Source organism: Phyllobates terribilis, unplaced genomic scaffold (genome assembly GCF_046119375.1).
Source record: "Phyllobates terribilis strain yellow unplaced genomic scaffold, ASM4611937v1 Scaffold_1__5_contigs__length_1240528914, whole genome shotgun sequence".
Taxonomy (NCBI): domain Eukaryota; kingdom Metazoa; phylum Chordata; class Amphibia; order Anura; family Dendrobatidae; genus Phyllobates; species Phyllobates terribilis.
In genome coordinates this window covers 47880224-47893151 of record NW_027362761.1, presented here as the reverse complement: position 1 = coordinate 47893151, position 12928 = coordinate 47880224, and the positions used below count along the sequence as shown (strand labels likewise).

General features: G+C 43.0%; 1 protein-coding gene across 2 annotated transcripts in view; it reads right to left on the bottom strand.

Annotated features, from left to right (window-relative positions):
• Positions 1-12928, bottom strand: part of LOC141165822 (coiled-coil domain-containing protein 17-like) — a 124273-nt gene that overhangs the window by 62131 nt on the left and 49214 nt on the right. For both annotated transcript variants that reach the window (XM_073651782.1, XM_073651773.1), the window contains 2 exons: positions 1785-1966; positions 1594-1679 (listed from right to left, as the gene is read on the bottom strand). In XM_073651782.1, coding sequence (XP_073507883.1) covers positions 1594-1679; positions 1785-1966 — 268 coding nt within the window. The remainder of the gene's footprint in view (positions 1-1593; positions 1680-1784; positions 1967-12928) is intronic.

The following is a 12928-nucleotide window of genomic DNA, read 5'->3' as shown; positions in this document are numbered from 1 at the left end:
AAAAAAGTTAGCACAAAAAAAGAATCCAACAAGTCAATAACACAAATCTAAGTACATTAGTATAAGATCTTTAGATTTGTTTTTTTCTAGCAGATTCTATAGAAGAATATTTATCAAAGCAATCTAGAAATATATATATACATGTATTAATTAATAGCACCGCTGTCGACTTAATTATTCACAACTCAGGGTCCTGTTTACAACAAAATATATATTGAAAACCTAGAGAAGATTTTTGTTGTTATTTACTATATTGCTTAAAATATATATATATATATATATATATATATATATATATATATATAAAACCCCCCTATAATTGAAAATTGTGAAGCTGAACCCGTGGGGTAAGATTTTTCATTTTGCATCAAAACCTCATACAGTAATTGATAAAGTTGATGGATCTTTAAATAATGAGAGAGTGAAAAAAATTGCAACATTTCAAATATGGCGCATCCATAAATATGTCTAAATTATGACCAAGCTGCAAGCCGTGCCCCCTCTATATTCATGTTTGCCGCAAAAAGTTAGGCAATACTTTAGTTTCAACCATATCAAGTTTATTAACATAAACAAAAAGATGGTATAAAAAAGTGTCAATTATAGAATAAAGAAATACCGTGAAATACTGACCACGCGCAGATCGCAATACCTAGCCTGACTATCCAGTCTACTGAACTGAGATAACTGCTTCATAGACATATGGCTGGGTATTGCGAGGATATGGATGTGTATTGAAGGGAATGACCTATGGCAGAGTTAAAGGGGTATTCCCATCTCCAAGATCCTATCCCCATATGTAGTAGATGTAATAATAATATTAGCAAATACCTCCAATTAGAAATGTCGTATAGTTCTTCTGATTTGCTATGTCTCTTTCCTCATGTACAGGCATTGCAGGACCTTAGGTATCCATGGTTATGACAACTGATATAGTGACAGTTAGCCAGTTGCCAGTTGATCATAGCCATGGATAATTAAGGTCCTGTAATGCCTGCACATGAGGAAAGAGACAGCGAATCAGAAAAACTATGCTACATTTCTAATTGGAGGTACTTGCTAATATTATTATTACACCTACTACATATTGGGATAGGATCTTGGAGATGGGAATACCCCTTTAAATCTTACAAGACAATAAATGTTTTGTTTAAATGTTAGCATCATAAATTCAACCTTCACAAAGAGTGGTATGAGAAATTGCAATTAACCACTCCATGACATGCCGTACATGTACCGCGCAAGTTGGAAGTGGATGTATGGAGCAGGCTCGCGGGGTGAGCCCGCCCAATACCCGGAAGGTCATGGCTGTGTGTTACAGCCAGGACCTGCCTCAAACAATTCCAAGTCAAAAGCTCTTACCAAAATGCCTGGACAAAATGGTAGTAGAAATAACTTTGAAGTAAAAAAGATGTAATACATTGATAAATGTGGCCTAAGATGCCTAATATTGCTATTATATTTTTTATTTTATTAAGATATTGATAGTAGTTCCTGGTATTAAGTAGAGAGGCTCAGTTGGGTTTGTCACCACCATTTGTAATCATATTGGCCCTCGGGTGCTGAGCGCACATAATTCCCCGTAATACTCACACTGGATCGTATGGAGCAGGCTCTAGTCCATGACTGAGATTTGAAAAATGTCTGCCAAGATTTGGACTGTCGGGTTTATTCATTTCCTGTGGATCAGTTGTAATAAATTATTGATCTTTGGATAGTGTCTGTTGACAGTTCTCTAATTAAACAATTTATCACCCCATTTTGAACAAAACATTGAATATTACCATTGGATGAAGTATCTCCAGCTGGGGTTTGGCTCGCTGAGTAACAGATGTCTTAATGCGACGTTTTAGCTTCTGAATTTCCAGTTCCTGTTTTAACACCTCTAATTCTGCATTTAGAGTCTTTACATTTTGTTGGCTTTGTGCCTTCACAAACCTGGGGAATTGAAGGTTCCTCTCAATTTCTGTTAATGAAACATATGGTACACCAACAAGTAAATGGTCAAAGAAAATCACTACAATAATAAGATGCTTTCCACATAGACAATGGAGATGATTAGTTTATGTATCTACTCTCTATCACAATTCACTTTAATCTTTGGTTTGTTTTTTTTTGTTTTCTATTTTCATTCACACATAGAGGTTAATTGATAACTTATAGAAGCTAGGGCTTAATTGAACTATCAATGGAGATCCTGCTCTAGGTACCATCACCAATCAGCAGAAAGTCGGTGTCTGATAATGCAGCTTAGACCCATTTAAGAAAGCAGTCTCATTAATATTTCCCCCCCTACACCTGTGTATATATGTGTATGTGTTGTGCTGTCAGTGTGTTAATATACTCATAGACCACCGTCTTATTTGGTATCAGGCCCCATTCTGCATCTTTTCTGAGTGACGTCACCGTTCTTCAGCCTCCCCAGGTCCAGCTGCGCTCTGCGTTACTCGGAAGAGGCATTTACAATGTAAGTCTATGGAGCGTCAGAACAAGGCTCCACAGGCTTACATTATAAAAGAGACTTGAGGCTCACACACAGAGCACAGAATGAGCCGGATAGGCTTCACGTGACTCAGTAGAGGAGCTAATGGCACTGGATATCGGAGAAGATGGCAATAGGTGAGGATATCAACACTACATTACATACATATATCTACAGAATTAGGGGGGGGAGTTCATGGGTGAGCTTCTTTAAGGTAAAATTGGACTGTTGAGAAGCCCTCAGTGATCTATAAAGATGCTTAAGCAATAGGAAAATTGTAAAAATGAGTGAAGGCAGTAAAAGCCAAGTGTCTTTAAACATTTCTTTCGACAGCAAATGTGGAAAAGCAACGTGGGCTCCTTCAATCTGTGTAATATTTTACTTGGCTTGCAAAATGTATCTGTTGCACCTTTGGTTTTTGTTCTTTTCTAGTCTCGTACGACAACGTAGAGCTTGCATTCAACGTGTAGCTGGTTATTGTAACTAGGAGATGCCTCACCCATGTTTATGTACACAATAACAGTCATTTCACTTATTACACCACTCTTACCTAAATCATTAAAGTGCATTAACCTGCATTAGTCACTGTGGGCAAATATACTGTGGTAGACACACTAGACCTATAATCTCTTTCATTCATACTACAAACATATTGACAGTCACAGCTAATAGCCAATAGACTGCCACAAGGAAATTCATTTGAGAAATACAACTTAAATCCTTTCAACTGTAAATTTGAGAATAGAAATAGAAAAATAAAAATAATTATACTTAGAGAACCATCAGCCATAATATAAACCGAATGCAGAAGTTAATAACATTAATTATCTTGTGATAAAGGCAGCAGTAAAGCGGCGGGCTAAGAAGAAAATTGACTTTGACAAGGGTCAAATTGAAATGTCTAAGCATGAAAAAAAACACTTTATAGCGCAAGAGGATACTCAAAATATTATTCATTTTATAAACTAATCACAGGAAACATACATTTAAAAAATCTTAAAAGGGTGCAAAAAGGCCCCATAGCGCAGAAGCATATGGCTATGATAAGCCAATAATCCTATTTCCAGAGAAAACATTCTTTGATGAGCACTGCTCTATGAAGAGGCCTTCACAAATAAACGTCACACCGGTCATACTCCCGGGATAATGGTGAGGGGCGGTATAATGTATAGTAGCCAGACAGCATGGCATTACATTGGTTTGGTGGTGGAAATAGTGATACGGCCAGCGGTGGATTAAGAGTAGTCAGTGCCCTGGGCAGTTTAGAGAGCATTGCCCCTCCCCCAGCACCCGAAGAATCACATGACAAGTCACATGATTCCATTGAGAGAACATGTGATAGGTTACGTGATTAACGCACAGGTCCTCTGGTGCACATCTGCAGATGCAAAATATGCACCAGATTGCACCCATATAATGAGGGCAATCTGATCATGGGCCCCCCCTGAAGCCCCAGGCCCCGGGCGATAGCCCAGACTGCCTTCATTATAATCCGCCTATGGGTATGGCCTTTTCTCAAGAGTGCCCCAGGAGCCATTTTCAACATGATAACGCCAGGCCACATGTTCTTCATGCTACTCTGAGCAGCATGAGTGATCTAAATGCCCTACCATGACCTTCAGCGCTTTGCAGACTTGTCTCCCATAGAGCACATTTGGGATGTTAGTGGTCGGCCATTGCAAAGGGAGCTGCCAGCAGCAAATCGTGATTGGCATGCCCAAATGCATTCAGTATGGCAAAAAATTCCTCAGACAATCATAAATAAGCTCAAGCCAGGGTGTTTAAACATGGATATTTCTGCACGTGGCGCTTATCCTCAATACTGAATAAATCGAGAAGTTTTGAAAATTTTGCTTCCATTTTTTCATAACTTGCATAGTATTAGCAAGTCTATATCGCGACATATGGTCTGGACAAAAATGATGGTACCATTAACTTAATATTTTGTTGCACAACCTTTTGAGGCAATCACTGCAAAAAACGATTTCTGTAACTGTCAAATGAGACATCTGCACCTGCCACAGGTATTTTACCCCATTCTTCATGAGTGAACTGCTCCAGTTGTCTCAGGTTTGAAGAGTGCATTCTCTAGCATGTTTCAGCTCCTTCTACAGATGTTCAACAGAATTTAGATCAGGGCTTAGATCAGCCATTCTTGGGTGTTTTTAGCTGTGTGTTTTTGGTCATTACCCAGTTGGGGGACCCATGATGTCACTCAGACCAAGCTTTCTGAGACTGGGCAGCACATTTCACTTCAGAATACCTTGACAATCTTGAGATTTCCTTGTACCCTGCACTGATTCAAAACACCCTGTGCCAGATGTGGTAAACCAGAGACAAAACATAACCGAGCCTCCTCCATGCTTCCTTCACAGTAGGTACAATGTTCTTTTCTTTGTATGCTTCATTTCTGCATCTGTAAACATAGAGCTGATGTGATTTGCCAAAAAGCTCCTGTCTTGTCTAATCTGTCCTAAAGACATTCTCCCATAAACTTTATGACTTTCCAATATGCATTTTGGCAAATGCCAGTCTTGTTTCTTTATGCTTTGGTTTTAACAGTGGCTTCCTTTTCAGTCATCTTCCATGAAGTCTCCTTTGGCCAAGACAGCGACAGATGGGGCAATTTGATATTGATGTACCTTGACTTTGGAGTTCACCTCTAATTTCTTTGGAAGTTATTCTGGGCTCTTTGGTTACTGTTCGTATTATCCATCTCTTCAATTTGTCATCAATTATCCTCTTCCTGCCACGTCCTTTGAAGTTAGCTACTGTTGCATAGACCTTAAACTTCTGAATAATATGTGCAACTGTAGTAACAAGAACACAAAGCTGTTTGGATATGGTCTTATAGCTTTTATCTTTAACATTTTGGTCTATAATTTTCTTTCTAATCTCCTGAGGCAATGCTCTCCTTAGCTGTCTTTGGTCCATGTTCAAAGTGGTACATATCATGATACCATACAACACAGTGACCACTTTTCACCCATCGTAAAATAGGCAGACTGACTGATTATAAGTTTGTAGACACTTGTGATGCTACTTACAGGAGACACCTTACTTTTACATGTCCCTCGTGTAACACTATGCTGCCAGAGAAGCCGACATACTCATCACCCCTGCCATGGCGCCGTCCTCGTTCCCTGCTTCCTCCTCCCTGTTTCCTGTGCACACTGCACAGGCTTCTGGCTGCATGCCTAGAGCGCATGCGCCCCTGTTCTTAAAGGGGCAGTGCACACACTTTGAAAAATGCCCCCCAGCCAATAGCTGGGAGGCATTTTGTATAAAAAGCACCCTCCCCAGTAGGGAGGTGTGGGAGCAACCCCTGTAGTTTCCCTACATTCTGTGTGTGCAACTGTATTTTGCCAAGTCCCTCATCCAATCTAGTTAAGTTAGTTAGTTATCCTGATACTGTTCCTCTAGTCCAGTATAGTGTGTACTTTCCCCTGAAGCCGCTCTGGCTGTACCTGAACTCTGTGGCTGCTCTGGCGGATTAAAACTGCCACAGGCTGATGGGTGGAGTACTCAGTCAGAGGGCCTATGCATATAAATAACAAAAGACTGACCGTCACTTCCAAACAGAACACTAGTATGAACAGGTGCATACTAAGAGTAGCCATCTCCATACATAACAAATAAAGTTGCACTGACCAAACACTCCTCCAAGCAGCCCGTGGTAGTTTTAATTACAGCAGGATCCTATTTACCCATATGAATGTAGGCTATCAGCCCGGGAGAGGAATCACATTAGGATAGGTTCCCAGCATAAGAAGATCGCCTTGTTGTTGGCTGCTGTGCATGCATGAATTGGCCAAATTATGTGATAAGAATCTTAGTTTTTCCTATTTTCTAGAGCAGTAATGCAATTCAAATTTCATATATTTCATGTTTACATGCTTTAGCATTAAAAAAATACAGAGTGCAACTTTATATGTTAGTTCTGTAGCTGCGGAGGATCCTGAACCAGAAGCTGCTCTGGTGGTACCTGAATCCTGAAACTGCACCTGTCTGAACAGGCTGTGAATCCAGGCTTGTCTGTGACTCTGAATCCAGTCCATGTCAGTGTACCTGCCCCTTAGGGGTCAGCAGCTGCACTACCAGGGACTGCCTGGGAGTGGTACCTGGTGGCTACCTGCAGCTCAAACCTGACTCCACCATCAGGAGCTCCAGTGAAAACCTGGTAGTCACTTAGCTGTGCCCCTCCTAATCAAGCCCATCCTCGTGGCAAAGTGGATCCACAAACCACAAGCGTCACCTGCGAGAGTGACACCTCAGGTTAAATCATTTTCAATCTTCTCTAAGGGTATTGTAAGAGGAAGCAATGGTACTCCTGAAGAGCCCCTGCATGATGTGGCATTAGTGAAGAAGGACTGCCATTGGCTGGCTGGATGAAATCAGGCAGAACCAACTGGCATACCAACCGGCATCAGAAGAGTTGCCGGAGGAACCAGTTCATGTGCAGGACCCAGTCAGGTGCCTTGCATGACGAAGTTCCCCCGATATAAAAGTCCTTTGCGCTAAACCGTGGGAGGATTTGGCGCCAAGCAGAGAAGCGGTGCGGATATGGGCCAGAGAAGTTGTTGAAGCCAGTGTGGCAGGCCTCAGCGGAGAGCGTACGCCGGCAGGGCGTTGGCCACCGTCAGACAAGGCCCAGATGATGACCAGTGAAATCCAAAGACACGACTACACTGGTTAAGACCCGAAGACCTGACCTGAGCTGGTCAAGATCCAGAACCTAGACTGCGCCGGTCAAAGTCAGAACCCTCGCCCTACGCCAGTCAAGATTCAGAGCCCAGGTGACACCCGTCGAGAGCCGGAACCCAGCCCTCTCTTTCCCAGGTCTAGGAGACACCCGCTGTTGGTCAAGCACCGAAGATTAGCGAGGAGACGTCTATCAGAGGAGGACACCTGTGGTTACAGAAGGACGACACAAGTTAGCTGGGCCGGCTATAATGTATGGTACAGGGGTCGACTTGGTTTAGGACAACAGGTGAGGTTGTGGCTGGTTGGTACACAGGAAGCCCAACGTTCCTTGATAGACTTTGTGAGAAGGTGCGGCTTATGAGACCCCCACTAAGGCCATTGTTGCAGAAAGAGCTAACTTAGTAGCTCCCTGGAAAGGGTGTACCACCCTTGTAGGAAGGAAGTTATTCTAATTACATTCCTCAATTCGTTGCGTGTTTATTGTCAAATGGTTTACTGCTGTTTACACTGTTTTATGTTATTAACTGTTTCCTAACCATTGCGAATTCCTACTATATCGAATAGAAATAAATTGTTCATTGATTGTTCCTGCCTCGTGCCTTCTGTGCATTGCATTCGGTCTCCTGCTTTACAGTATTATCATTTTTGTCCAGGCCATTTTCACTACTTTTTTATTTTTTATTTTTCTATTGAACCACAATTCAAAAGCAATGTCTGATATCAGTCATATTTAGTATATGTAAATAGAAAATTACTTTAGTCAGTTTCAAGTTATTTCAGTGACCATTGTTGTTTTTTCTTACTTTACCAGAAGGATAATATCAATTTTGTCCACGTCTTAAGCCAAAATATATTATTTTTTTACATTTGACATTCAGATAAAAATCTTGTTGAAGTTGTGTGTATATAAGGCTCAATGCATCCCTATTCACAGAAGCTGTTGCATTACAGCTGCTACCACAACCTTATGCGCCTCAAAAGCTCACTGCTTAAAACTTACCGTATTTTTCAGACTACAAAAAGCACTTTTTTCCTCCAAAATTTTGGAGGAAAGTGAGGAGTGCGTCTTATAGTCCGAACCTTCTATTATATACTGTCTTGTTGTACTGCAGCCTACACTGTCCCCGCTGCTTAAGAAAATGAATATTCACTTTCACTTTCCCATAGGCGTGGGGAGCAGTGAATATTCATTCTCCTTAATCACGGGTGTACAGTGTAGCTGCAGCGCGGCTCCTGCAGCGCTCGGCCGTCATTTGTGCCCGCTACTAAAGAGCATGAATATTCACCCCCTCTCCACGCCCATGGGAGTGGAGAGGGGGTGAATATTCATACTCTTTAATAGAGGGCACACGCGATCGCCCGGCAGCAGGAGCCGCACTTCGGCTCCAGTGTGCACCCGCTATGAATGAACGTGCAGTCACTGCTCCCCACGCACACAGTCCCGACGTGGGGAGCAGTGACTCTTCCGGCACAGCATCTCCCTGTGTGAGCGCGCATGTCAGTTACGTCATGCGCAGCTCACACAGGGAGATCTGTGCAGGCTGCAAAGGAGGACACAGCGCTGGAGGAGAGAAGAAGAAAGGTAAGTATGAGTATTTATTTTTTTGTGTAATGGGGATGGAGGTGCCAGGCATACCAGGATGTGGGGGTGCCAGGCATACCAGGATGTGGGAGTGCCAGGCATACTAGGATGTGGGGCTGCCAGGCATACCAGGATGTGGGGGTGCCAGGCATACCAGGATGTGGGGGTGCCAGGAATATCAAGATGTGGGGTTGCCAGGCATATCAAGATGTGGGTGTGCCAGGCATATCAAGATGTGGGGGTGCCAAGCATACCAGGATGTGGGGGTGCCAGACATACTAGAATGTGGGGGTGCCAGGCATACCAAGATGTGGGGCTGCCAGGCATACCAATATGTAAGGGTGCCAGGCATATCAAGATGTGGGGGTACCAGGCATACCAGGATGTGGGGTGCCAGGCATACCAGGATGTGGGTGTGCCAGGCATACCAGGATATGGGGGTGCCATGCATACCAGGATGAAGAGGACCTTGCATGCCAGCATGAGGGGGGCCTTGCATAGCAGGATGAGGGGGGCTTTGCATACCAGGATGAGGGGTGCCATGCATACCAGGATGAGGGGTGCCATGCATACCAGGATGAGGGGTGCCACGCATACCAGGATGAGGGGGGCCTTGCATACCAGGATGAAGGGTGCCAAGCATACCAAGATGAGGGGTGCCAAGCATACCAGGATGATGGGTGCCATGCATACCAGGATGGGGACTATTAGAACAGAATTACGGGATATTACGCCTATAGCAGTGTCAGCAGCAGACCCTTTCCCCCTTAACAGGGCATCATGACCACATTTTTTGCTTACATTTTTTTCCCATATTTAACTCCTCTAAAACCCATGTGCGTCTTATGGTCCGGTGCGTCGTATAGTCTGAAAAATACGGTAACTAAATTGTATAATCATAACCACCAATTTACAATCATTGGGGATTTTAAAAATAAGATGAATTTATTAACATTTTCTAAAGAAAAAGATGTTATCAATACTTTTTTACTGTAATTTGTAATATTAAAGTCAATGTTTAACACTGAGCACCAATAGATTTTGCCACTTGATTATCCTTATTTATACTTTTATTTGGAGCAACTGTGTTCAATGATCTGTACATATGCAGTTCTTGGCTATTCAAAAACAAAGACACATCCTCGGCTACAGTCCACAAGGTCTGCTCCCGTCCACTCATTCTAAAGTCTTTTTAGGGTAAACACTAGTGTTGAGCGAACATGCTCGACACTGCTCGGTACTCGCCCGAGCATCACGCTACTCGGGATGTTCGGCGAGCACCGAGCATTTCCGGGTTACTCGGGCAGGAGCTCGGGTCTCCGCCCTGCATGTTTGGCGCTCTTTACAGAGCCAATGAACATGCAGGGATTGCCAGCCAGTCACTGTAATGCTGCAGCCATGTTGGTTGTGGGCATTACAGTGATTGGCTGGCCGCACAGCGTCACCTCGAGTATTTAAAACCGGGCGCCGCCATCTTGGACACAGTCGCTCCGGATTAGACAGTGTAGGGACAGCGCTGCTGATTTAGGGAGAGATATAAACTGCGAAATAGTTAGTGTCGGGTCTGTAAAGGCTGCCAGAACAAACACAGTCCTTTTCAGGACTAATATCCATCCCAGATACCAGGCAGGCAGGCTGTATAGGAGACACAGTGGTTATACCAGCAAACGCTGCATTACAGTCCTGTGTGCTCCTGTTGCTGAAATTGCTGGACTTAGCAGCAGGTGTCGGGGGCCAGGAAAAATTTTCATCTAAATCCTCCTTTTTTTTTCCTCCTTCACACTGTGCAAATACCCATCTTATTAAACTTTTGCCCCCCCTCCCCCCCAAAAAAAAGCGTGTCTCTGATTTTTCAGACACAAATATAACTGTTGAAAATAGTCTGGTGTAGGCTAGAGAAACAGAAGTGTTGTTTTGCACTTCCACGGTTCAAACCTCTGTATTATCCATTTTGGGCCATTTGTATCTAAAAAAAAAAACTGTTTGAGTGTGTCGCTCACTGTTCAGCCGCAAATATCTCTATTTAAAAAAGTGTGGTATACCCCAGTAAACAATAACTGTGGTTTTGCCATCCCACGGTAAAAAATCTCTATTATTCAGGTTTTGGTATATTTTCCGTAAAGAAAAACAGTAGTGTCTCCTGACTGTTGTGACACAAAAATATATCTGTTGAAAATAGTCTTGTGTAGGCCCGACATCCCAGTGTGGTTTCGCAGTTCCACGGGTCAAATCGCTGTACTATCCAGTTTTGGACCTTTGGTATCTAAAAAAAAAGCAGTTTGAGTGTGTCGCTCACTGTTCAGCCACAAATATCTCTATTTAAAAAAGTGTGGTATACCCCAGTAAACAATAACTGTGGTTTTGCCATCCCACGGTAAAAAATCTCTATTATTCAGCTTTTGGTATTTTTTTCCGTAAAGAAAAACAGTAGTGTCTCCTGACTGTTGTGACACAAAAATATATCTGTTGAAAATAGTCTTGTGTAGGCCCGACATCCCAGTGTGGTTTCGCAGTTCCACGGGTCAAATCGCTGTACTATCCAGTTTTGGGCCTTTGGTATCTAAAAAAAAAGCAGTTTGAGTGTGTCGCTCACTGTTCAGCCGCAAATATCTCTATTTAAAAAAGTGTGGTATACCCCAGTAAACAATAACTGTGGTTTTGCCATCCCACGGTAAAAAATCTCTATTATTCAGGTTTTGGTATATTTTCCGTAAAGAAAAACAGTAGTGTCTCCTGACTGTTGTGACACAAAAATATATCTGTTGAAAATAGTCTTGTGTAGGCCCGACATCCCAGTGTGGTTTCGCAGTTCCACGGGTCAAATCACTGTACTATCCAGTTTTGGGCCTTTGGTATCTAAAAAAAAAGCAGTTTGAGAGTGTCGCTCACTGTTCAGCCGCAAATATCTCTATTTAAAAAAGTGTGGCATACCCCAGTAAACAATAACTGTGGTTTTGCCATCCAACGGTAAAAAATCTCTATTATTCAGCTTTTGGTAGTTTTTTCCGTAAAGAAAAACAGTAGTGTCTCCTGACTGTTGTGACACAAAAATATATCTGTTGAAAATAGTCTTGTGTAGGCCCGACATCCCAGTGTGGTTTCGCAGTTCCACGGGTCAAATCGCTGTACTATCCAGTTTTGGGCCTTTGGTATCTAAAAAAAAAGCAGTTTGAGTTTGTCGCTCACTGTTCAGCCGCAAATATCTCTATTTAAAAAAGTGTGGTATACCCCAGTAAACAATAACTGTGGTTTTGCCATCCCACGGTAAAAAATCTCTATTATTCAGCTTTTGGTATTTTTTTCCGTAAAGAAAAACAGTAGTGTCTCCTGACTGTTGTGACACAAAAATATATCTGTTGAAAATAGTCTTGTGTAGGCCCGACATCCCAGTGTGGTTTCGCAGTTCCACGGGTCAAATCGCTGTACTATCCAGTTTTGGGCCTTTGGTATCTGAAAAAAAAGCAGTTTGAGTGTGTCGCTCACTGTTCAGCCGCAAATATCTCTATTTAAAAAAGTGTGGCATACCCCAGTAAACAATAACTGTGGTTTTCCTCTTCCACGGTTCTAATCTACTCTTTATTACCCTTTTTCCATTGATAGTGCAAGTGTAAGCTATTTTACTTCATTTACAATGGGCAAGGCGCGTGGCAAGGGACGTGGAAGTGGATGTTCTGGTGATGGTTCGTGCAGAGGACGGGGCCGTGGCCAAGGTGAAAATGTGCCACAATCAACAGCCACATCTTCTCGCTCCCATTTCTTGACCGAATTACTAGGGAAGCACAGAACAACACCAGTATTGAGAACTGATCAGTGTGAACAGGTTATTAATTGGATAGCAGATAATACTTCCAGTTACCTGGGCACCACCACCTCCGGTCTGTCTTCCACACGGTCAACTCTTAGTAGCCGTGAGTCTCGACTGCATACTCCTCCTCACCCTGATGCTCCTTCCTCCCACCATGCCGAGTGTCGTCAGACCTTTGAACGAAAGCGGAAATTCGCAGCTAAAGCCCCACAGACCACAGTCCTAAACTCGCAAATTTCACGACTGCTTGCGTTGGAAATGCTGCCTTTTAGGCTGGTGGAGACGGAATCCTTCCACAATCTTATGGCGGTGGCCGTCCCTCGGTACTCGGTTCCCAGCCGACACTATTTTGCCC